The 26,651-nt window shown below is 36.1% G+C and overlaps 1 protein-coding gene across 1 annotated transcript in view; it reads left to right on the top strand.

Moving 5' to 3' along the window:
- Nucleotides 1–26,651, top strand: part of SPTLC3 (serine palmitoyltransferase, long chain base subunit 3) — a 122,815-nt gene that overhangs the window by 45,069 nt on the left and 51,095 nt on the right. Inside the window, exons 3-6 of the mRNA XM_004687163.2 lie at nt 6,433–6,587; nt 7,176–7,324; nt 19,496–19,620; nt 20,315–20,408. Of these exons, the coding sequence (XP_004687220.1) occupies nt 6,433–6,587; nt 7,176–7,324; nt 19,496–19,620; nt 20,315–20,408 (523 nt within the window). The remainder of the gene's footprint in view (nt 1–6,432; nt 6,588–7,175; nt 7,325–19,495; nt 19,621–20,314; nt 20,409–26,651) is intronic.

Below are 26,651 nucleotides of genomic sequence, written 5' to 3'. Positions count from 1 at the left end.
GTCGAACTCATGCGGAAGCAGCTTTAGATTCTCAGTGCAGTGCTTTAACCCGCTGCGCCACCAGGGAGGTCCCTATAGTCCTTTTTTAATATTACAAATAATTCTTTGATGATGACATATCATGGATAACTCCTAAGTGTGACTTTCTGAGCCCAAGGAATGTACATTTTAACTTCTGAGGGCCTGGTAAATTGCCATTCAAAGCAGCTTGCCTAGCTTGAGTCCTGTGAACAGTAACTGAGAATGCTTGTTTCCTCACCAGCACTTGATATGTTTGTTGATAGTAACATTTTTTTTTTTTTTTGCCAATGTGATAGATGAATACTTTGTCTTCTTGTCTTAATTTTCTTTTTTCTGATTAATAACCCCGGGTGGCACAGTGGGTTAGGACACAGCACTGCAAACTAGCTGCAGCCTCTTCAGTGTAAGTTCAATTCCCAGCCCGGGAGGTAACCCACATGGCTCAGCAGACCTCTCTTGTGTCACCCAGTGGTCCCCTCAGCAGTGTACTTCCTGATCTGCCTGTTCTGCTCCCCACTCTGTCTTTGGTGTATCCTCTCACCCCTGCACCTCTGGCCTGTACCCCAATTCTGTATGCATAAAAAGTAAATCTTTAAAAATAAATAAATAAATAAATATAATAAGACAACTTTTCATCTGATTATTGGGCTTTTACACTTATCTTCAATTGTTTATTCATATACTTTGCTCATAATTTAAATTGTTTTCCTTTCTTATTTAGAAGAACTCTTTTGTAAATCCTGATATTAATAATTTTGTTTACTAACTGTACTTTAAATATTATTCTAATTTTTTCTCAGTTTTGCTAGATTTTGTGAAAAGTACATTTATAATTTCAAGTCATTTGTGTCATATTTTCTTAATGTTTTCTTTGTTACTATTTTTTCTGGTTTTTTTTCTCCTCTGGAGAAAAAGAATGAATCAAGTTAGAAGGCATTTTCTTCATCTTAAATTTATAAAAATATTTTCATGTAGTTTCACTCCATATTTTTTATGACTTGGGGTATATTTACACAACCCACAAATCCATCTATAAATTATTTTTATATGCTGTGCAAGGTAGGGCTATTTCTAAAATACTTAACTTATGCTGATATCATGACTTGAATAGTTCACTTTTTACACACTGACTTGAAATACTGATCTGTATTTGATGAGTTTTTGGTTATCCTTTAAATTTCTCTCATTACACTTCAGAATTATCTTGACAGGTGTTTTGTTTTTTTTTTTCCTCTATGTAGTTTTATTATACTGGGACTTTTTCTCAATGAGCAAAGAAACATTCTGCAATTTTTTTAAGGAGTGATATTTTTATCAATATGAAAATAACACAATTGCTTCAGTTAAGAAGCATTTATATTGCCAGATGTGTATTCCACATGCTGAGATAAACCCGTGAAACAGAGTAAAGCTAAAAATCACTTCCATTAACCTCATACACTGTTGGTGAGTGTAGACTGGTTGAACCTCTATGGAAAACAGTATGGAGGTTTTCCAAAATGTTAAAAATAGTTATAAATATGATCTACCGAAAGGTGCAAGACCACTAATTTGAAGGGATATATGCACTCCTAAGTTCATTGCAGCTATTTATAATTGTCAAGTTATGGATGCAACCCAAATTCCCAATGATAGATGACTAGATTAAAAAGTTATTGCTTAAATACACAATGGAATACTACTGAGCTGTAAAGAAAGAAGAAATCTTGCCATTGGGTGGCAACATGGGTGGAACTGGAGAGGAATAAGTTCAGCAAAATACGTGTCCATGCCTGAAAAACACTTTACCTCTTGGGATTCAAATCTTTCCTTTCTAGAAAATCCCTCCCTGCCTTTTCCTCATTCTTTATCTTCTTTTCCTCCTCTTCACCACCTTATCATCCTTTTGATTTTGCAACTTCTGTTATAGTGATATTTGAATTTGCCCTACATATGTCTTGACCCTTCCATGGTATTTTCTTTCTTTTGTCCTTTATGTCCTGAAAAACTTAGTCACTACACTATTCTAGCTTATTCATTTGCTTTACAGCTGTATCCTTTATATTTTGAGCTGTTTATCTTTTTAAAGTTTACAGTGTTCTGTAGTGTCTCTCTAGATATGTTACTTATGTAATTTTTAAATTAATTTTCTATTTCTGTTAACTCTTTTCTTTAAAAGAACAACAAGTTCTTCTTGTTGAATTTGGTGCTTCTTATTGTGCTGGTTTTCCTTAAAGAAGAGTGACATTTATTATGGTCCTTTTTTGTGTATGTTTAAGAAAAACCATAAAAATGAATCAGCTTACCAGTTAATCACTCTAAATCTCATTGTCTTGCTATTATTGAAACTCAGATTATAGGTCCCCCACAATTTATGTCCACACTGGTCTTATCTAGAAATGTTTAGAATTAGTTTCCTGTGGTCTTCTTGCTCCATTTGTCATATCTTATTTATGTTCTATCTTTCTTGATACTTCTATTTTTTCTGATTCTGTTGGTAATACAGCAGCTTGTCTTTCTAAGCATTTACAACTTTGTTTTGTTTTTTAAATACCATTTTTTTCATTTCACAGAACATTTCAGATGAATGGTAGAATATATTACATTATATATAAATACACACACACACACATATATAGAGATATAATGTATAATATGTATGTAATAAAATATATTGTATTTTTTTCTGAGCTCAACCCCGGTTAGAAAAAACACTGTCTCCCAAAAGGTAGTTTTACAATATGAAATATTAGGTATGAACCTAATTATCAATGTAGTCATAAATGAATAATCGGTATTTGATAAAAAAATTTTCTCCTACAAATCCTCAATTCCATTTGTTACTGAATAGACATGTAATTAAATAAAGAAAGGAACATCTTTCTAAATTCAATAGTATTTTTTATAATGGACTGTGAATATGTTTTGTTCACTTTTTTATTAACACCTAGCCCACAGCAGTTTTATTGAAAGGAGCTCTGGTTTCCAAGCTAAGTGCCCCTCCTAATTTGTCCTCTCTCATTTTCTAACTTCCCATTGATTGATCTATAACAGTTGTGTAGACTTCTCTATAACAGGAGGAAACTATAAAGTTCCCTACAAATTAATGGTGGAAAAGATTGTCATGTTATAAAAGAAAAAAAGTCATCTTTGTGGCTTCAACTTTGGGTTCACTTATTACTTTCCAAATGATTGTGTCCTTATGGTCTGTACTTCTCTTTCATATCGAATTGTATCAGAAAAAAAAATAAAGATAGTGAATAGGCAAAGTGACAAATCGCAGATAGATAAAAGATATTCTATTGCAATGTTTCTGTTTTTGCAATAGCTAGTCTAGTTTCATTTTCTAGCATAGTTAAAATGCTGTGGGAGGTTTACCTGAGATTTGAGGACATTGACCTTTAGAAGGTGTTGACTGTTCCTAAAGAAACCTCACTGGTACTCAAAGGAATGGGGTGGGGTGAAATATACACCCATACAGGGGCAGGAAGCCTCATAAGGGCAAAGGAAGAGGAAGACAATGCCCCCAAAGCAATGCAATTCTTCCTGAACTAGAGCTTGACTTCAAAGTAGGTTTCCCAGCTCAATGCCTCTCTCATAAACAAGTGAACCACTAAGTTTGTGTTTCTAGTCTGGGTTAGCACTCACACCACACACGAAGAAATGGTCTGCATGATTAAAAACTTGACCCATCCCTTTGGCAGAGAAGCTTTGTGAATCCAATTTTAAAAGTTTCTATTAATTACGAAGGCCATTCCCTAACAGAAAGTCTTCTCTAATCCCACAGAACAAGAATCCCAGTATCTTGCCCTCACCGCACTTATCTCACTGAAGAGATAACTTGCTCATTTCCTCATAGGTAGAAATTCTGGATCTCTGAACCAGGAGCCAGAAAGATTGGGCAGGATGGAGTTCTGTTCCACCTTTTCTCAGGGCTATGATGACACATCACTATGAAGCATCAATGACAGTGGCCTAAGTTGTTTTCTCTAGTCAATGCCAAGTTCTTTATGATGACTGAACACTCCTCCATTGTCTGGCATCCTGTTGGCCTTATTCTTCCATATTGTGGGTCATGTTTTATTTGTTTGTTTGTTTGTTTGTTTGTTTATTGGTCATTGCTTATGTTTTAGAAAAAAGCTTGGATAAGCTGGGACAGGTGTGCCAGACCAGAGTTCAAATCACTTACCTTACTAGAGCTGATTTTTCTCACTTGGCAAATGGATATTTGCCTTTCCCCCACCCCCCTCAAAATGTTTTAGTGGAATTTATTTAAATGTACATAAGAGTAATAAATATTAACATAAATTATTTCTTTAAAATATTTATTTTGTACAACCACAGTGTTTTCAAGCGTTTATAGACTGTTTCCTGCCTGAGTCCACAGAACTGTGCATATATCCCTTTTCCAAGTTTAAGCATGTCCTTGTGCACTAAAGAAGTCTGGTGTAGCAGAGTTGTTCTGTGACAACCTGATGACAGAGAAGCTTCTGATGAATGTTTCATCATTCATTCATTTACAAATTGGTGTTTATCTCTATGATTTTGATGTTCCCACTACCCAGGTATCTTGTGCTTCCATATCTGAAATTACTCTTGTTTTATTTTTTAGATATAATATTTGAGTTTTATTTTACTTAAATCAACTGTTTTCCTAAAGTAACTATTAGCTTTTTCCCTAAACCAACTGCTAGAATATTTTGGATAAGATTTCTCATAAAATCTAAAACTAGCATTCCATTCAATCGAAAAACATTACTTAATATACCTGTCTCTCTCTCTCTATCTTTAATAGGATGAGTTTATAAATAAATTTAAAAATAGACATGGAAAGACAGAAGTTTTGGGGATGTGGAGTAATCCACCCATCAGTTATAGTTTTTTTTTAATGTTATTAAATCAAAGAGGAAGTAGTTTGTAAAAAATTTTCCCAGAATACTGTAATTTCCTTTTCTTTCAAATATATATTTGTTTCCTTGTTAGAACATACAATGATACACTGATTCTCATAACACTGTAGCTTAAATAATAGTAAGGCCTGTGTCAGGGTATTAGTTATCTAAAAGCAAATGCATTTGTTCTGAGATTTTCAACCTTCAAATATAACCAATAAAATTCCCCACCACCATTCAGTCACATGTAATAAATAGTCCCCAGTATGTGGTTATCAATATTTTTTAAATCACAATCACTTTACCCCATCCTCAGAAGTGATGGTTGTCACTGCAAACCACAGGGTGAAATGATAGAAAGAACGAATGTTTGTTTGGATGCAGCCACCGGCCATCAAATCCATAGATTTTATTTATTTCTTCCTGGTATGGAACAATTCAGGAGATGAATGGGTCAAACAAGTAGCACTAGACAACCCTTCCATAAAATCTTTCCTTGTGTTCCTTCTTGTTCCCTTAGGAAATCAGTTTCATTTTATAAGGGACAAGAAAACAAAGAACACAAAGAAGATGGGAAGGAGACTAAGAAAGTTTATTCCCAATTATTTTGTGGCTCCCTGTTGCCTCCATGGTAATTTCTGAGTTCCCTGCTTGGATACGTTAAGGTCCCACTTTCTCTGCCCAGCTGACATAACCATTTGAACTTTACAGGAAACAGGGAGTAGATATTCTGAGTAGAGTAATATTTCTACCCATCGAAATCTTGTCCCATCTTCAGTGCACATCTCCAAGTTCCTTCTTACATAAAACTATCTTGATTCCTCTAGCATGATTTCATTCTCCCTTAGGCTCCGTTCTTACATGCACCCAATGTACTTGGCTTAAATCAAGATTTTGCATAGCCTGCCTTGTACTAACTGTTAGAAGTTAGAAGACAACGTTCGATAGGTCTTGCTTTGGGCCTCACTGGGATTGCAAATCCCTCAAGCATGGATTACATTTTGTCCCATAAAACAGCACTGCTACTTCAACTGTGAAATCTTCATGAGCAGCTGGATCTTCACGAGCCGATCAACTCAGTTTCTAGGCCTTTGGCCATTACAGCTAGTTACCTACCATTAGTTTTGCCAACCTTTCCAACAATTCAGTTGCATCCACATTTCTGAAAATACAATGAGTAAGTATATTAATATTCAAAATGTTTTGAGACCAATTTTCATCCCACTGATTTTGTTCTCAAATGAACGGCTTTAAACTACAAAATTCCCTACCACTCATTTTGGGATTTGTATTGCATTGTCTTTGTTACTTTTATTTGCCACATTGTTTACTTCCCCCATTAAATGTAAATTCTTTGAGAATGGAGAACTCTGTCAGGTATCTGTATACCTCACCCATATCCTGACTCATTGATCCTTGCTCAAAAATTAGCAGCAGATAGAATATATGCTCTCTCTCTCTAGTCATCCCCTGGTGTTCAATTGTATATAAAATACAAAAAGTAAGGACCAAATGTAATCTTCTGCCTCTCTCATAACAGAATTTTGTGCCGCTATATCAAAACTTTGAAAATTTTTACACACGGAACCTTTACATGAGAATCAGAGACAACTGGAATCGGCCCATCTGCAGCTCCCCGGGGCCTCAGTTCGATGTGATGGAGAGGGTGTCAGATGACTACAACTGGACATTTAGGTGAGGCAGCCATCTAAAGGGGAAAGAAATCCTTTCAGAAATTCTAGTGTGGGCACCAGATTATAGATCTGGAAAAAAAAAAAAAAGCTTGGAAAGAATCTTCCATCTCTCAGCCCACTGCAAGCCCTCATAGTGCCAGTAGTGGAAATCACATAATTAAGTTACCAGGGCTGGCTTGTTTATATTGTAGTCAAAGTGAGGCCTGTTTCAGCAGGAAAGGCAGCCAGTAAGAGGGCTTTTCAGTTACTTTGACAATTTATGCCCCTCTACTTTTTGCTGACACATGGTGGTTTAGAAAGTTATTGTTGGAATTTAAGCCAGAGCACATGTATCATAAAAGAAGGTCCTTGAGAAAATCAGGGCAATGTAGTACTCCAAGGTTCAGGCTCCTTTTTTTCCCAAAGCTCTGCCTAGCTTTCTCATGGGGTTACTTTCCTCTAAGGGCAAACCATTTTATGGTGACAATAAGCAAGTTAAGAAAGAAAATATATGATTTGAGCCAGACTCAAATCTTTGTGAGTCTTTTATAAAGCACTGGGATATTGAATGTGAAAACTCTTTTGTGGTTACTTGTCCTTCTTTCTTTAGATTTACTGGAAGAATCATCAAAGATGTCATCAACATGGGCTCTTATAACTTCCTTGGCCTGGCAGCCAAGTACGATGAATCTATGAAGACAGTAAAGGATGTTTTAGAGGCATATGGACCAGGTGTGGCCAGCACCAGACATGAAATGGGTATGTAGCTTCACTGTCTTACAATTTTGTCGAGTTATGTCCTTTTCATTGTGACTAATTCTCAAGTGGTATCGAGACTGTGTACCTACCTCAAGGAGTTGTTACCAATTACAAAAAGGAAAAGGTCTGTGAAAATCTTCTTTCAAATATCATGCTATTCTCAGGTTGTTTATTAATTACAGGTTTTTGTTCTTTAGAAGAAATAATAACTGGTCTTTTCCTGACTACAGAATAACTATTGTTCCTCTTCAAGCTGTCCTTTTCTGGGGCCATTCTTCTACTTTTCCTTCTTTAACAGCTTTATTTATTACTAACTTATTTCATGTATACACTTTACTAAATATGACTGTATGCATTTACCCATGAAGTCATAACATTGATGACATATCACCTGGAAAGTTTCTTTGTGCCCTCCTTTCTGTGGTAAGAACATTATAGTATGAGATATACTCTTATAACACATCTTAAAGTATATCATAGTGTTGTTAAGTATAGACAATACATTTACATGGCAGATTTTAAAAGTTATTCACCTATACACTTTATACCAACTAAGCTACAACTTCCCATTTGGATTTGGCAATTTCCCCCTTTTTCTTAGTGGTATTCATCACTAAGTAAAGTGATCTTGCTTTTGTACTTGTGAATTGCCCATCTCTGCTGCCAAAATGCAAGTTCCTGGTGGGAGGAACTGGCCTTCTTGATTTGAGTTGAGTGAATGAGAACTTGGACAGGTTGAGCCACACTGCCTATTTATTTTTCTTTTAGCTGAAACATTGCTTCAGCTCTATTTTCAGGGGAGTGGAAGCTGGATAAATGGAACTTCTGTTCCTCTCCTCTTTAGTGAACGAGACACACATGCAACCTGTTGAGAGGCAATTCCTGGCACATTGTTTTCTTATTTGTCATCTCATTTATTCCTCACAAGAATCTTGTGCTGTAGTGGAAGAACAGGTGACATTATTCTTATTGGTCTTCATTCGAGGCAGGAGGGCTGGGGATAGAAGCAGAGCAAAAAAGGAAGCTTCTGCTCAGAAGCTACTGATTTGTTTGTGATGCCCCGTGTAGAGATGGGCAGGAACTGGAATATCTCCAGTCATGAAAGACAAGGAGATGTCTCTGGAGATATTTTCTCTGGTGTTGATGACACTCAATACCAGGATCGTTAATGGAACAGACAGAAAACACAACCTTATTGATGGTGTCCCCATAACTCGAGTCACAACACTGTCATCAAAGGCAGCAGAAGGGAGGCAGCTGAATGCTAGCAGGGTTTGCTTCCAGTGGAAGCTAGACACAGAGTATGGGATCCTGACTCTGCAGGCTAAATAGGTCCCACCTCCTGGCTGCAACCATGAGCAAAATACCTTCAGTGCCAAGTGGAAGGTTGAGTCTGGGGAAAGAGCTACAAAGGAAGAGCCCAAGAATAAATTTGTTGGTTAAATCTATACCTGCAGATGTTAAAATGAAACCCAAAAAATTGTAAGAGATATCATGCTTCCAGAAAAATATGTACAGAGTTGTAAATGCAGTTTTAAAGATGTGAAATGAAGTGCTGCTGTTTATTTTCACGCACAGCTAGAAAAACAGAAATGTGGCCTTATGGGAAACTGTGACTCTCTTGTGGGTCAATTTAAGGGTCCACAGGTTGATGTAGGTGGGAGGATTGTAATTTTTTTATATGGTATTACTATGAGGTAGAGTAAAGAGGGATCATAATCAAGCATTTAAAATGTCTGACCCATTTTAAATTCTTACTTTCTACATTATATTTTATTAGAATATTTCCTGGTATAGATTCCTCTTCAAATTGTGTGTCAATATTTGATATCTTTGTTAATTGAAGACTTGTTTTTCCCAATCATTTGGGAAATTAGAAATTTCTGAGTTTTGGTCTGTTATATTCACAATGTGAATCAGTGAATTCTTGATTGAAGCTTGTCAAAAATGAAAGTAAGGGCAATCACGATCATGTTTTTAAAGTGACTTGGTCTAAATTTTTAACTGGAAAGTTGTTAGAATAAGCATTTGCAAACAAACTCTAATGCTTCCCAGACTTTTAGATTTTCAACACTGGGATGGAGACACATGTACAAATTGTACATACTGGCTGAGTGTTAAAATCAAGCAACACTCAGTAATATCAGCACAGTAGGTAATTTCTACATTTGATCTTTGAATGTCCTTACCTGAAAGAATGATTATTTTTTTTCCATGCATGGAAGATTATCTATTTAAGCTTAATCATTGAACAATAGAAGGAACAGTACAGGAACCCCTGGGGCGATGCAAATGCATAATTGCTTGGTCTACTTTTATGTAAATTAAAATTTTAAGAAGAAGCTGAAAGCTTAAAAATAAAAAAGCAATCAAATATGTGGTCTAAATGAGAAGCAGAGGGTAGCATAAGTTAAGCTAAATTTTGAAACTTGGAATTTAATAGATTCAGCTTATAAAAATGAGGTGGCTCTTAATGAAGAGAGATGCAAAACTCATCCTCTGTGTGTCAAGTAGTGTGCAGGGCTGGATATGGCTGTTTACTTTCTGTACAACTGGAAATTAATAGGATATGATGGGGGGCTTTGAAGACCATGTGAGTCAATTTAACATTTAATAGTTGAGTTGAAACAAAACTAAGAAAAATTAAAAATTAAAAAAGGGATAGAGAATCATAAATTACTTCCTGATCCTTGTAGTTGAAAAATTCCTTTCCAAAATGACAGTTGACTCAAAAGAGAAATGAAGTTACATCATTTTGAGAAACTAACAACTGTAAGAGTACTTTAAGATCAACCTAGTCTAGTGTTAGAAGATATACATATTTAAATAACCATTTTACATATTTAAATAACCATGTAAGCAACGCCTCTGTCTTAGTCCATTGAAGCTACTATAACATACTAGATAAATTCTAAACCAAACAAATTATTTCTCACAGTTCTAGAGGCTGGAAGTATAAGATCAGTGTTGACCGCCTGGTTAGATAAGGGACCAGTTCAAATGGCCCCTTCACAATGCGGAAGAGAATGGAACAGCTCTTTGGGCCTCTATTATAAAAGGCCTTTTATAATCCCATTATGAGGACTCCACCCTCATGATTTAGTCATGCTTCAAAGGTTCCTCCTCCAATAATATCACCTTGGGTATTAGGTTTTCAATGTCTGAATTTGAGGGGGATACAGACATTCAAACAAACCATAGCAGTTTCTTCTCTAGTTTATCACTTACCATTATCTCTTAGATCTGCAGTCTGTGATGACCTCAAGTATCCCAGCAGAACTCACCTAACTGGGCAGAATGTCCTCTTAGATAAAAGGGATGGATCTTGAAGGACCTCCAGCCTGACATTGTGCCAAATGGGCCACCCTGCCCCATGGGAAGCAGACAGTCCTTTAAAGGAAAAGCAGCTTGTTCCCAATACAGCTATGGGCCACACTGTTTGCCTTTCAGTTTCTTAAGCTTCATTTAGACAGTCTACTGTGTCCTCATTTTCCAAGGAACCAGAGAAACTCCTCCCAATAGCTTTAAGAGAAAAGGTTCTGCCAAATGAAACATGTAAACTTCAGCCTATAAAAACAATGTCAACAAAGTTAAAAGTCAAAGAAGTAAATTAGAGTTATTTCCAATACAACTGACTAGAAGTTAATATTCTGAACATGTGACAATTCATATAAATCAAAAAAGATAACACACTAGTATAAAAAATGAGTTAAGATTTTGACCAGGTTCAAAGAATGAGTACAAGAGTGTCATAGAAGCAAGTTGGTTTTCATCACAGAACATATCTTGACATACTTGATAGTCCAGATGCCCAAATCCAGGAAAGGTTAAACTCAGACAAATTGGAGAGAAGCTTTGTTTCCTTTCTTCTCTTTATCCCCCTTTTATTCTACAAGTATGTATAGTTTCTTGGTCTTTTCCTTGAGCACAGGGTGGTTATGAAATGTTATCTATAGTAACAATACATTATTTGAACACATATACTCTATAAACTTTTTGTGTTGCTATAGTATCATCCAATAATTGTTAATGAGACATTCACTTCTAAGAAAACAAGCTCAGAGATCGTCACAAGTCTACTTCTGTGCCAATGAAAACTCTTGTCTACTTGGAGACTGACTTCCTTTGAGAAGGAAGGTCTTGTACTCGAGTCACCTCATCAGGGAAACCTGAACAGTATTCATACCTAAAAATTCCATAGTTCAGAACCTTCATTCAAATTATAAATTGCAATTCTAAGAAGTAATCTTCCAATATTTTCATCTTTAAGACATCAGAACGGACATGCTAATTTAGTAATCAATGAAACTGGATATAACAGCATTTTTTTTCCATTTTCAAATAAGTCTTTCAGATAAGTCTTTCATCTTACTTGTACAAATTTGTTGAAATTTATATTTCTCTGTTTGAGAAAATTGTACTTAATCATTAATTTATTTCCCTCTTTGTCCTCCTGACAAGTCCTCTACTATTTTTTAAAGCAAATTATCAAGGTTCTTCATGTGTTGTTTTGTTGTTTTTTTTTTTTTTTCTCAAACATTTTTAACTAGACCCAAGGGATATGCAGTCTCCCTTGCTCTAATTACTGAGGAAGGGACCAGTCTGAATTTGCAACATGTGTAAGTTAAAACATGTTAAATAATACCAGCTTAAGACCTTCAAGTTCCCATGAGAATGAGCAATTTCCAAGAAATTTTTGCCAAGTAAAAAATCTTGATTTCTTCTTTTAAAAAGTCAGAAGGGTGACTTCTACTGGAGTATTTCATTCATCTGGTAGAAGACAGATACACAAAGCCAACAAACAGATTAACTAAACTAAAGAAAAATCTAGAAATATGACTGCAAAATTGAGGCTATTGAAGGGGGAAGTTTGAGTGAATAACAAAAGGGGAAGGGAACCCACTGGATTATGATAAAAGCCTTTGGGTTCTTTGGTGATAGGTGTGGTGTGATGACATACATCTAAAGAGGTGTGAACCTATTTCCCTAAATACTAGCTATATTCTAAATCAATATTACCTCCATTAAAAAAAATGCAATAGTGGCCCTCCCTGGTGGCTCAGCGGGTTAAAGTACTGCACTGAGAATCTAAAGCTGCTTCATCATGAGTTTGATCCCCGCCTGCCCTGGAGGTGGCCACATGGCATGGCCGACCTCTCCTGGCCCGCCCGCTGCTCCCCTCAGCAGTGTACTTCATTGACCTGCCTGTTCTGCTCCCCACTCTGTCTCTGGTGAAGCCTCTCACCGCCCCTGAGCCTCTGGCCTATACCCCAGGTCTGTATGCACAAATAAATAAATCTTTAAAAAAAATGCAATAGTAATTAACATGATATTTTGCAAATCAACAATATATACTTGCATAAATATTGCTTAGCGCAGTGGTCCTGATTGAATAAGCTCTAAGCATACTTACCTCAATTAGGTTTACCTTCTTAATTCACAGCAAAATCCTTTTTCATAAACATTGCCAGTTCCTGTCAGACCATATTGTTGTAAACTCTAATTAATGAGCATTTATTGCATCTCTCAAACATCTTTATTTTCCTTTACAAGTATTTGTAAGGGGAGGGGGACTCTCAGAGAAATTGTTTGGAATGTGTAGGAAAATGCAATTGCATCATGGATACAATGTTTCCTGGGCCACATTGTGGTTCTGAAAAGGTAATTGCTCTTCTCTTGTCAATGGTAAAAAGTACAGCAGCACCAATTTTTAATTAATTGATACTTCTTGATATACAAAATTTGATTCTGTAGTTTCAATAAAATCAAGCAAAACGTAGCAGTAATTTTGTACAAGTATAGTACTTACCAACAAAATAATACCTGGGATGATTAGACAAAATTGAAAATCATAAAATTTCAGAATATATAGATTACCTACCACCTTTCCTCCACTATCACAGATACAATAATATATACTTGAAGCCTCGAGATTTCATGGCCATACAGTAGATTGAAAAGTCAAGACTAGACACCAGTTCTCCTGAATCCCACTGAAGATTCTGCTCACAGCTAAACCAGAGACCGTCTACAAAAATGGTCACCAAACTAATCCAGTTGTCACCTGTTTTTGTGGTGACCAAAAATTGCAAGTAACTTTTACAGTTTTGTGTGCCTTAAAAAATAATACTTTGCCATATATGAAATTATGTGGAATTCAAATTTCAGTATTCACAATAGTTTATTGGAACACATCCATAAACTATTCTGTGTACTATCAATTTCTTCTTAAACTTAATAGTGAGTAAACAAATTGAATAATTGCAAGAGAGAGCTTATATTGAAAAGCTCAATAAACTTTCTTTCTATATGTCTTAAACCTCTATAAACATTTGCTGATATAGACAAGTAATTGTCATGACAACAACTTGGGAATAAGAATATTCTAGACTTAATAGCAATTTCTAGATCCCTAAATCCAGGAAACATGAAACTTTTCCTCCTCCACTTCATTTACATTAAAAGTCCCACTGCATCCAAATATAATTGACATTGGCACTTGCCTAACTTCTAGAGCCATTGAAAGTCAACTTGAGGAAAATCAATGGCATCATCAGTATTTATTCCTGAATCCCCACATTTGGGCAATTATCTGTAAGAAAAGGAGCATTTGAGATGGCAAAAGTACTGCTTAACAAAATATTTTGCCCAATTACTCTGTAACCTCCTTATAATGCAATTGAGTCAGATGGTGATATAATCAAGGCCATTTCTGATGATCTTGGCACCTGTTCATCTAATACACTAGACATAAATTCAGTGTCTCACCTGACTTTTTACCTGGTGTTGACAGATAGAATTGAGAAGACGAATTGCTGATTCAGAGAATTTATCTAGGCTTCTCTTATTTTTCTTCTAGTTCATGTGCCTTTTTTATTCATTCAGGGCAAACACATGTTTGTCTTACTTTGAACTCTACAATGACCTCAACTCAATATCATGTGTACTTTGTCTACCTGTGGGTCAAAAAACATAGGATAACTTTACAAGTGAAAAGTTGAAACTGAAAGACTATATTGAAGTCTATATATTAATTTCCATCCATGCTACAAGGTAGAACCTACCCACCTGATTCCAGACTTAATACTTTTGCCACTTGTTGAAAACAAATGAAAGAAAGAATAATGGAGTCACAGAATTGAGCATAGATAATGCTTAAAGTATTTTCTCTAACTTATTTTTATGAAAGAACATAAAACACATAGCTAACAAATGAAATGGCTATGTGGATCATGAATTCAGTTATACAAATAAATGTTCAAGATCTTTTTGTAAAACAAGTTTCAGTTGACTCCAAGCCCTAATCTAGCTGTTCTACTTTTTGTCTGTGTTGGAGTGCCCACTAGCCAAAGTAGCGCAGAACTTCTAGGTGGTTTGCAGTTCCCAAACATAGAGGATGTCTCCTTGGTTCTGTGTTGACAGGTTCACTGTTTCAGTGAGCACAATCTTTGGCCCAGAAGCCAAGAGTTTCTGCCCTGTGCTGCAGGCTGAGGAGTGGCTGATGAGGATGGAAAAATCTAGGGTCTACCATCTACCCTCATGCCCTTACAGCTGTCACTAGGAAGCTGCCATCAAGATCTGTACATGGACCCACTAACCTCAGTCTGGATCAGACCTCCCTTCCCCTTTCTGCTTTTCCAGATACATTGATTTCTCTTCTTTGGACTTACTTGTCATCCACTCACATGTTTAAGCTTTTCCCAAAGACAAAAGGTTCTATTATCACAAATCTCTTCAAAACCAGAATAGTTCTTTGGGGTAAAGAACTGAAAGCTGGGTCCTTTAGGTAGAAGTGATGCTGATTTTAATGCAGGAATCACTAGTTCAGACAAAGTGACTCAGATGTGAGCTGCTAGCAGTGGCACAATTGGAACAACCAAAGGAGCCAGCTGGCAGGTTACCATGATAAATGATAGCCTGTTCCTAGGTCAAATCTAAGGAACATGTGCAAACAGGATATTCTGGATGAAAACTGACTACAGTCACAGTTTGGAAAATAGTGCCGCACAGAAAGAACTGATGGTTGTGAAACGGACTTGTTAATAACACCCACACTCTTTACTATTAATCACTGTCAATAGGACCAGCAATCTTTATGACCTGCCTCTGAAGGATGAGCCACTCAATATCAACAAAAACCCAGCAGAAGTATACAGTCCATGAATATAATTGTTCTTTCCAGAATCCAATTTTTACTGATTCAACCGATAGTGGCAAACCCAGTGCTTGGCACATGAAAATATTGATGAGGGCTGACAAGAGGATACACTGAGCTAGTTTTATGCACAAAATAGGTTTTTAGAATCTCATTGGATAAATAAACCTTCAGTATGAGTACATCGTCAGTATGAAGATAAGATAGCTCTTTGGAGATACACTATCACTAGCCAATTTGTGACTGTTATTGGTCTTCAGAAAATAAAGACTAAAAGCATAAAGTGAAACAGAAATAAAAATTATTGTGTATTTGTTTGTATATCCAATTAGGACTATAGCTAAGCTTTCACGGGATTAAAAAATGCTGATATTTCTGTATTAAAGACAAAATATTGAATATAATTTCCAAAACTACCCAATTATTCAGCTAAGCACTTGTGACCTAATATGACTCAGGAAACTCAGTTCGAGTTGGAGCTGAATGTTTATAGAAGCAAGTTGTTTCTAATGAGTGCTTTCTTTTTCCAAGCTCTCCCGACATTTTTACTTCTTGAATGTGAAAAGCAGGAGGGAGAAAGCTCTTTCTTGTTTCTTAGTAAACAGTTAGATGCCCAGCTTTCCCAGGAATCTCTCAGGTCTCTTTATGAAATCTGAGATGTGTACACTAAAGAGAAAATCCATGATAATGAAGGTTGAGATTGAGGGCTATTTTCTACAAATTAAAGTAAGCCCATAGATATAAAATCAGCCATAACTCCATTTTGAGACACTTGATCATGAAAATTGATATATTTGAAAATTTCTTTACTAACAAAACTGACTAGAAATACAGGGGAAGACTCTTGTCTGGAGACTTCACAGAGACATCTGTGTTTCTCCTTTTTAAGCTTGGGCTAATGCTAGAAACCTGCTAGAGAGCAATTTCTCAGAATGTTCTTAGATACACCTTTTCCTCATTACTTTGGCTATTTGATTGTTTATAACACAGCTCATGTTAGCCTAAGGATTTTAGTGATACAACTGTTATAGATAAACTGGGGTGACAGATTTGGAAAAGACAAAGGTAGAGAAAAATATCACAGATTGATTGTGAACTTCTACTCATGTATGGTTGTCCCTTGACCTTATTGGGAGGAAAGACACATGTGAAAGTCATCAAGGTGGAAGTTTGGAAGCCACCTTCCTTGCTGGGGGCCTCTGTCAGGTATGGGTGTTTCGAACTGGCGTTCACTGGCTACTCACCTTGTTGCATAGCATCAAAGGGTCTCTTGACCTTATTTCCTGAACCATCCACTGCTCTAAGCTCTGTTCTATCTTCATTCTTCATCAAAAAACAGAATGCAACTCAACAAACACCTACTACAAGTCAGTCCTGTGCTAAAGGCTACAATCGACCAAGATGACCATCTCACACACAGTATCTGTATCTTGAGGGCTTTTTCTGTAATGGATAATACACTCAATGTATTATCCATTGCATATAATGGATATGTAATTTTGCTTGAATGACTTTACCATAATAAGTGTCATAATCTTTGTATGATGAAACATTTTGATCATGGAAGAGAAAATAACCACATTGGCCTGGAGAAGCTGAGAACAGCATTGAAGAAGTCATTTTAGGTGGTTCTCAGGGAGTGAGTGGGGGCTGCAAGAACACCATTTTATTTGGAAGAAAGAGCGCTTCCACTGTTAGAAGCCTAAAGCACCTATCCAGAAACTTCAGTGAGACAGGTCCAAAGACTTTCCAGTTATTTAGTACAAAAGCTGGAGCCATAAAACTTACCTCTAGCACAAGCCAGTGGTCTGCTTACTACCTAATCTGGAAATTCTTCCTTGTAGGAGCAGCCTCAGTTAGGTAAAAATAAATTTGACAGGGCCCTCCCTGATGGCACAGCAGACTAAAGCACAGCACTAAGAAGCTAAAGCCACTTCAGCATGAGTTCAGTCCCAGCCCTGGAGGTGATCCACATGGCACGGCAGGCCTCTCCTGACCCGCTGGCTGCTCCCCTCAGCAGTGTACTTCGTCGATCTGCCTGTTCTGCTCCCCACCCTGTCTCTGGTGAATCATCTCACCGCCCCTACACCTCCGGCCTGTACCCTAGTGTTCTGTATGCATAATAACTAAATCTTAAAAAAAAAAAAATTCGACAAAGGATTATATAGTGATATTGTATTTTTTAATTTTTATCTCTTTTTTTATAGTTTATCTTTAACAACTGAGTGCTGTACTTAGAATTTAAATTTGTAATTTCCCCCAACATATTGAGTTAAATTGACTATTAGAATAACTGTTTTCTAATAGTGGTTTCTTCTAAATTGAATGATAAATCTCACTTGAGAAGATAGGTCATCATAACAATATGATCTTTCAGCTATCAAATATTTTCTTCATATTAAAAGCAAAGTAAAAGTTTGACAATTCAATGCCTTTTAAAGTTTTACATTTTACCATTTTGCCCAGTAAACAGGCTAATTTACCAATTATACTGACATTCTGATGTTTCACTCACAGTAAAATATATTAATCTTTAGGTTGAAAATATGTTGATCTTTAGGTTGTTTAAAAGAGTCCTGAACATGCTTACTAACAAGATTCCTCTAACTTAAATCTGAGTTAAATTTGATCCTATGTCTTATGGATGCAAATACAGCATTTCTCTACTTGTGATTTTTCTGTTAAGTGTATCATGTAGAGCGTATCTGTCCAGTAAAAATATAATGCAAGACATGTGTCATTTGAAATTTTCTGATATGACATTTTAAAAATAGAAAAACACAGATTAACCAATCTTATAGTAGATACTATTTGACCCAGTGTATCCAAAATATTATGACTTAAACATGTAATCAATATAAAAATATTACACCATTTTTGTTGTTGTGCAAAGAAATGGTGTATATTTTATCCTTATGGCATATCTCAATTCACACATCCAATTTTCATTGGTGGAAATATAACCAAAATTAAATAAAATTTGGAACTAATTTCTTCTATCACACTAATCACATGCAGCTGGTTCTACCACAATGGACAATGCAGATCTACTAGTTAGGGTGACAGCAAACAGAAAAATTTACGGGCAGAAATATTTTGTTCTTGGTAAGGCCTGAGAAGATTACTTATAAGGAGAATCTAATAGGCATAGAAATGTAGTAGTGTACTAACAACATGAATCTTAAAGTTAGACTACGTTTTCTCTTTTGATTATTTTCTGTGACTTCTTTACATTTCAATTTTCTTATGTATAAAATACATTATTGGAAGTATAAGATTAAATGAAATAACCTACATTATGGATTATAAAATTTAGCATATTCCAAAAGTTCAATAAATTAGAACTAAGGTTATTAACACCTACAGAAATCATGTAATATGTTTGCATTTAAATATGAGGAACCGCTGAGGGACTGTAACTTAATTATTTGTGGCAGATAGAGGAAGAGGAGGAATTACATTATTCTTGTGAGTTTTATTGCAAATTACAAAATATATAAAAAGTTCAGCAATCATAAATATATAACTCAAAGGATTTTAACAAAGCAAATGAGTGAGTATCCACACAGTAGCACACAGATCTAGAAACAAAACTTGAGAGAATCTTCTCTTCAAGTGCTCAACAAGAATAATCACTGTCCTGACTTCTAACACTGTAGGTTAGTCTGCTTTTTGCTAGGCTTTATGTAAATAGACTCAAACAGCCTGTATCAGTGTATAAGTATCTTATTTTCAGTGAGCCAGGTATTTGTGAGATTATTATCATTGCTATTGTGTGGAGCAGTAGTTTCATCTTTGAATTACTGTTAAATTCCACTATCTAAATACCCCGATCCATGTATTTACCCATCCTACAGTAGTTAAACTTTTGAGTTGTTTCTAGATTGGGCTATAGAAATATATCTGTTACATACTCTGAGGTACATGTCTTTTGGTAGTGGATATGTACTAGAATTTGAATTTTTAATAATAACTTGTTGAATAGAGAAGCCATTCCTTCTATTATTTACATGTAGGCACCTTGGATAAGCATATAGAATTGGAGAACCTTGTGGCTAAGTTCCTCAATGTAGAAGCAGCTATGGTCTTTGGAATGGGATTTGCAACTAACTCAATGAATATCCCTGCACTGGTTGGAAAGGTAAGAATTTGTTAACATAATTGTCTTTGGCTATATTATTCCTAAGAATTATTACTCTGAGTAAGGTTTTGTTAGAAATATGATAGAGTCAGTCATTTTCTTTGGAAAAGCTACTAACTGTGCAGCTATTTAAAGAAATATACCAGCTAAGTCCAGTAAATCTTCATTACGATAGTCCAAGTATGGAATTGCAGCCCTAGGTGTGGATCAAAATTTGTCTTTGCTGACAGTATAACATAATCCCTTAAATTTTAGCTCCCACATGCTCATTTGAAATGTAGCAAAAGCTTATTAAGCATTTATTTGGTCAAAACACTTAAGTCATTATTTATTTATTCCTTTAGTAAATTACTAAATGGGACTCATCTGTGTCCTCATATGAGGGAAGATACAGGTTAAGGAAAGATAAACTTGACCCATGCCTTGTGCATTTGAATACTCTTTTCTGCTGAAAACTATATGCAAATGATGAAAGATGTAACTCCTTGAGACAATCCCCATTTCCATTAGCTAAGTGCCTTCCATGATTTTTTTAGACATTTAGACATCAAGTCAAATTCTTGGGCTTTTGAAATTCAAGAGGGTTTGGTGGATCTGTGTACCAGGTCTTGAAAAGTCTTAGCATTTCCTCATACTGTTTTTCTTTCATTTTATTTACTGGTCTTTGTTTGGTGTGCTTTACTTTTTTGCACAGGGATGCCTCATATTAAGTGATGAGCTGAACCATGCATCTCTGGTGCTCGGGGCCCGACTTTCAGGAGCAACCATAAGAATCTTCAAACACAACAGTGAGTGTCAACATATTTATCCAATTTATACCACCTGATTCTAGAAGAAAGTCAAGATCACTGGTAGGACTTTGTCCTTATTCTTTAAACTGGGAACTTAGCTTTATGAAACCTATGTTTATATCCACTCCTAGCCTGTTAACCTTGCTGACCCAGATTAGAGGGTTGAAGTGCATCAAGCACCTCTATTGTTAAGTATAACCCAACCACACTAATTTCACTGGTACTAACAGTACTGCAATGAGACCTCTGAAGAAATGACTGATCTCTTAGGATTGCCATTTAATTTTATGAAAAAGGTTACAACTATTGCTTTTCTAAAACTCTGTCTGGGAAAGGTTGAAGACTTTTTTAAAGTTTTAGGTTATAGACAGGTTTAAAAAAATGGTCTCCCTCAGCATAATACCTCCATTCACTAGCCCCATCCTCTGCATATTTTAACACTGCCCCCATATACAAACCATCTATTCAATTTCTTTAATGTGCTTTCAGGCTCTGGGTAGGGTGGCTGGATTGTGAGGAGGAGGCAGGAGGCTGTTTCTTGTGAGAGACTTGATGGGCCAGCATGGGAAGTATTAGGAAATATTTAGGAGTAGGTAGTGGTGGACACCTGAGGTCTCTCATCCAGCTCTGCACCTGACTTATTGCATCACCTGTGAAAACCCTTTCGTCTCTATTGTACTCCATTTTTTCATCTATAAAATAAGGGTGTCAACCTATATTATGTGTGAGGGTATTTATAGTTCATCGTTTCTTATTCAAATTATTCATTACTGTCATCAGAACTTTTCCCTTTCCACATGTGCCCATGTGCATGTAACACACCTGCACACGTACATGTACCTGTTTTCTCTCTGACTTCTTAACACTTTTTTCCTGTACCTTCTCTTTCTCTCTAACTTTTTGCTGTTCCTCTTTCTTGGTGATCCCCTCCATCTTTTAAGGAAATAACAAAGATAGAAGTGAGGAGAAGGAAACCCATAAACTGAGGAAGAATAGTTCCAGTTCTATTAAGTCCACCTCACAGAAATCACAAACCAAAGAACAACTGTCCCATAGGAAAAGAATGCAAATGCATGGGTACATTCTAAAGTGAACCTCCTTTTCTAAATTGTAGAGTTTCTCTAATGAAAAAGCTTTTCTTACTGTGAAGAGAGGTTGGGCTTTAGCAACTGTGTGTAAATGAATACTCTGGAGTCAAGGACAAGGTCAGGTCCTCTGAAAAACCAGACTTGAGGGCCTTCGGACCTGCAGTTCAGCTGCAACACTAAATCCAGTACTAACTGAAAATAAATTGAATTGAGTCTGCTTCTTAACTTTGCATCTAATATTCCATCTTTGCTAGTCTTTATAAGTCAAGTTAAATTATTTCAGTTCTGTTTATCATTAATTGTTACATATAGACTCAAATTATCTTGATAGTACCTGGAATTCAAGTTTGGAATAGCAATCTTTTAGAGGTTCAAATAAGGAGCTTATTACGAGATCATGGGAAGTCCTATTGATAGTACCACCATTGTGACATATACTGTGGAATCTACAGCACAACAGGTGATTGGTGTATACAGGTTCTATCTACTTAGAGGAGGATAAAGAAGAAAACTGACAATTACTTACCTATAGTTTTGAATCACAGATAGGTTAAGTGTGATAATCTCTTTGAGAGGGAGACCTAATCAGATTGTTACTTGTATGGAACAAATGAACTATCATTGTTAAGATTCACCTACCATTTCTTCACCCCATTTTATTGGTGACAGAGATCCATGACCCCAGTTTCACAATAGAGGTATCTAAGGAATATCTATGAAAGATCAACAGCTAGCCTCACTTCAAGACCAACAGAATTTATACATCTGGGCTGAGTCAAGGCAGCTGGATGTTTTCCGAGTCCCCATATACTGCTGGTGTACAATGAGGGAATATACCCTAGAATCCTATTTTATAATCTCCTTTAATCTGAGCTAAGCCTATATCCTCAGACATTTATACCCCAGATAACACTCATTCTTCCTATAATTATGGCTGGCACTTTTTATTCTCCTGGTGTAAAGTTGGCAAAGGAGTAAAAAAAATATAATCTGAAGTATTCCTAACCAAAATTTATTGAATTTTTTTTTCTAATACCTCTTCTAATTCAGGCTGTATTTTAGGCATTTGGAAAACTATAAAAATGATACAGTAATATATTAGTTGTCTGAGAGCTTCCAACCTATTAGGAGAAGCAGCTATATCAAAATAACCATACCATGTGTTAAATTTTAGAAGGGGTCACAGTGATATCAGGTTTTGGTTAATGTACCTTTCACACATATATTAGCTAAAATAAGTAAAATGACAACACCAAATGTTTCCAAACATGTGAAGCAACTAGAACTCTCACCCAGTGCTGAAGTGTAAAGTGATACACTTTCTTTGGAAAACTCTATGGCAAAGTCTTATAAAGCTAAATATACCCTGACAGTGACCCAGATTCTACACCTCATGAAAAATGGAAGCATCTGTCCACAGATAACATGTACAAGAATATTCATAGTGGCTTTATTCATGAAAACCAAAAATAGGAAATTATCCAAGTATTAACAAAAGAATGGGAAAATGTGGTTCTTCATTTAATTAATATGACTTCGATTAAAAAGAAAACAAATACCCTACTGATATATACAATATGGACGACTCTCATAAAATATTATGTCAATAAAAGTAGCTAGACACAAAACAGTACATATAATATGCATCATTTCACAAATTCAAAAACAGACAAAGCTAATCTCTGGTGAAAAAATACCATAACAATGCTTTCTTCTTATTGTGAGTAACTGAATTGGTGTATGTAAGTCTAAAGGAGCTTTGTTAAAAACATGATATTGGGGCCTCCCTGGTGAAACAGTGGGTTAAAGCACAGCACTAAGAAGCTAAAGCCACTTCAGCATGAGTTCCATCCCCTCTCTCCTGGAGATGATCCGCATGGTGCTGCAGACCTCTCCTGACCCGCCCGCTGCTCCTCTCAGCAGTCATCAGTCTGCCTGCTCTGCTCCCCACTTGTCTCTGGTGAATCTTCTCACCACCCCTGCACCTCTGGCCTGTACCCCAGTTTTTTATGCATAAATAAATAAATCTTTAAAATCATTTGATGGGGTGATAGTGGCATCCTTATTAAAAGTAACTGAATTATACACATAAAATATGTATGTTACCTTATAAATAAATTGCCCTAATATATATAATCATTATCATAAAGCCTACATAAATTTAAGACCATTGATTTGATACTTTTTCAGAAGAATGGACATTGCCCAATCATGTCCTTCTTCTATCATTTATTATCATGTGGTCCTAGGTAAATTGCTTAACCATTTGGACTCACAATTTAATTATTCAAAAAAAGATAGTTGTGATATGTGACTTATAATACTGGAGGAGACATGTAAAGTGCTGTTCACAATACTTGTAAATAGATCTATTTAATTACTTTTATCTGTTAATATAATTACTATTATTCTCATCATTACTATTAATATCACTAATAGACAATAGAAAACATTACAGTGACCAGGAAAAATGAAGAGGTCATATCATTTTAGGGGTTGCATAAAATGGATAGTATTTACCACAAATATTTATTTATTTTGCTGTGTCCATAGGTTCTACTAGCTCATGTCTTTGTTTTCATTTTCCCCTGGGTATTATTGTATTTTATCTTTGGTTTCTTCCTCAACTGATAGTTATTCAGTAACACTAAGCTTAGTTTCTATGTATTTGATGGATTTTCCTCTTTCTTTTAGTGAGTGATTTCTAGTTTGATACCCTTAAGATCAAAGAAGATACTTGATATGATTTCCATTTTTATTCTTTCGAGTACCGAGTCTGTTCTCAAGAATGTTCAATGAGCAACTGAGAAGAATGATACTTAGCCTTTTTCCTATTAATTCCTCATCAAATGCTGATGGCTCTTTGTTGATTTGTCTTATCGAGTTGTCCATTAATATAAGTAGAGTTTTGAAGTCTGCTACTATTTTTGTGAGGCTGTCATAACTTCCTGCTCCTTCTTTTGGTGCATAAGTATTGGTGAATGTTATACCTTCCTGTTGAATTATTCTCTTTACATTACATAATGCCCCTCCCTGTCTCTTGTTACATGCTTCAGCTAGAAATCTAATTTTTGATATATAACTATAGCTGTCTCTTACTTTTAGGGGGTCACATTTGCTTGGAGGATAGTTTTCCAACTTTTTATTTTGAGCCTGGATTTATCTTTGGAGTTCAGCTTAATCTGTGACAGCAGAAAAAGTTAGGTTTTATTTTCTAATTCTATCAACTATTCTGTGCTTTTTGGTGGGTGAGTTTAGGCTATTTACATTAAGGGTGATTACTGATATATCATGGCTTGTTGTTACCATTTTGTTCTTAGTTTTCCACGTCCATAAATTTCAACCCAGGGAGCTAACGTTAGGCCTCTGAGTTCCTCTGGATAGGTACCAAGTCTTTGTCCTTGTATCTGCCATTTATGAACTGCTTCAGAGAAATAGCCAATCTTTAGTTTGCCTTTGTGACTCACTGTGTGCTACAAGTAAGACTTTCTTGTTCTTTCACAGCCAAAACTAAGGAATCAGTTACAACCAACAAATTGGTTCATCCTGAATCTAAAGCATATTTTAAGAACTAGGCCAGAGCCCTTGGGGCATTTATGCCTTTGGTAAACATGTGCTTAGGGGTTAGTGTATTCATAGTCTGAGGATTCCAGGAACTCTTGAATTCTAACTCTGAAAAGGTTTAGAACTTCTTTCAGAGGTTTGGTGTACTAATTTTCTTTTTATCCTGTATGACTTACCTTACTAGTAATCACATACTACCATGATATTTTAACGTTGCTTCATAGACTTTAACATACACAGGAGTCCTAGGGGACTCTTGTTAAACTACAGAATCTGCTTCAGTAGATCTGGGGAGAGGTCTGGGCTTTTGCATTTCTGACTTAGACCTCCAGGTAATGCTGCAGGACCACACATGGAATACAAGGCTGGAAGCAGCCTCCAACCTCACGTGAGCCACGAAGGGCTTCTTCAGCTATTTATGGATAGGAGAGGGCATCTTTTCTGCTACGGGAGCTGCCATAAAGTCAGAGGACTGGACAAGCCAAGAATTAGGAGTGATTGGAAAGAAAATAATGGAGTGGAGAGGAAGAGCCAAGATTCTATCTAGAGCCCTTTATAGACCAAGAAGCGGAAACACAGAGTACAGAGTACAGTGTTAGTGAGTACTCTGAGCTCTACCTCATCTGCAGAACAAGGGCTGCGAATGCTATTTGAGTGGAAGGTCAAATTTATGAACGACACTTACATACATCAGCCACACCATTTTAGATCCCAAGGAAAGATGTGGGTTTGTGAATAATTTTGTTTACTTTAATAAATGCAGTGATTTTCTCGATCTTTTAACAAGATATCCTTGTCCAATATTATTGCACCCTTGCTGTAATGAACCTTTTACAGGAACTAACTCATGCTAACCCCACAACTACACAATGAGGCGCTTGCTGTTATTCTCCTGTTACAGATGAAGAAACAGGCACAAAGTGGTTAGGTGACTTGCTTAAAGACAAAGAGCTAGTGTTGGGACACACAGGAACATTCCCCACCCTTCTGGGTTCTTCTGAAGCCAGACAAACAAATATCAGGCAGAGTTAATAGGGCAAAAAGACCATATTTAACTAGATATGTATAGGAATTTACATGGCTGTAATTTCTAAATAAAAGACAAGCTAGGGGTTTCTATTCTATGCTAAGGAACCTGTAACATCAAAGAGAAGAATAAGGCTTTCATATGATGAGGAAGAGATGACTTCATATGACAAAACCTTGCCTCTATGAGTCCGCCCTAGCGGGTAATCTTTTTTTTCTGTTTTAGACAGTATTGGTTTACAACACCTGTGTAAGTTTAAGGTATACAGTTTGTCACCTCAGTAACTATATATAACACCCACCACCAACTCTGTATTCTTTTTTTGGATTTTTTTAATTATAGGTATACATTTCTAAATTATTTTTCATTTTGTACATCTTTTCATCTCACTTGTAATCCCTGTGGACTTCCCACCACCACTTTACCCATGTGCCATCATCATAGTCCTGGGTGCTTTTCCCACCTCAGTTTTGATCCTGTTCCCTCTCCTCTCTGTCCTCTCTGTAGAATGTCTCTGGTTTATAGTTGTTAGTTGATGTTCTTTTTCACTTTTTTTTTTTT

Source organism: Condylura cristata, unplaced genomic scaffold, assembly GCF_000260355.1.
Source record: "Condylura cristata isolate star-nosed mole 26May11 unplaced genomic scaffold, ConCri1.0 scaffold00022, whole genome shotgun sequence".
Classification (NCBI taxonomy): Eukaryota; Metazoa; Chordata; class Mammalia; order Eulipotyphla; family Talpidae; genus Condylura; species Condylura cristata.
Note: the sequence above shows the minus strand (reverse complement) of the source record. Positions and strands in the feature narration are given on the sequence as shown.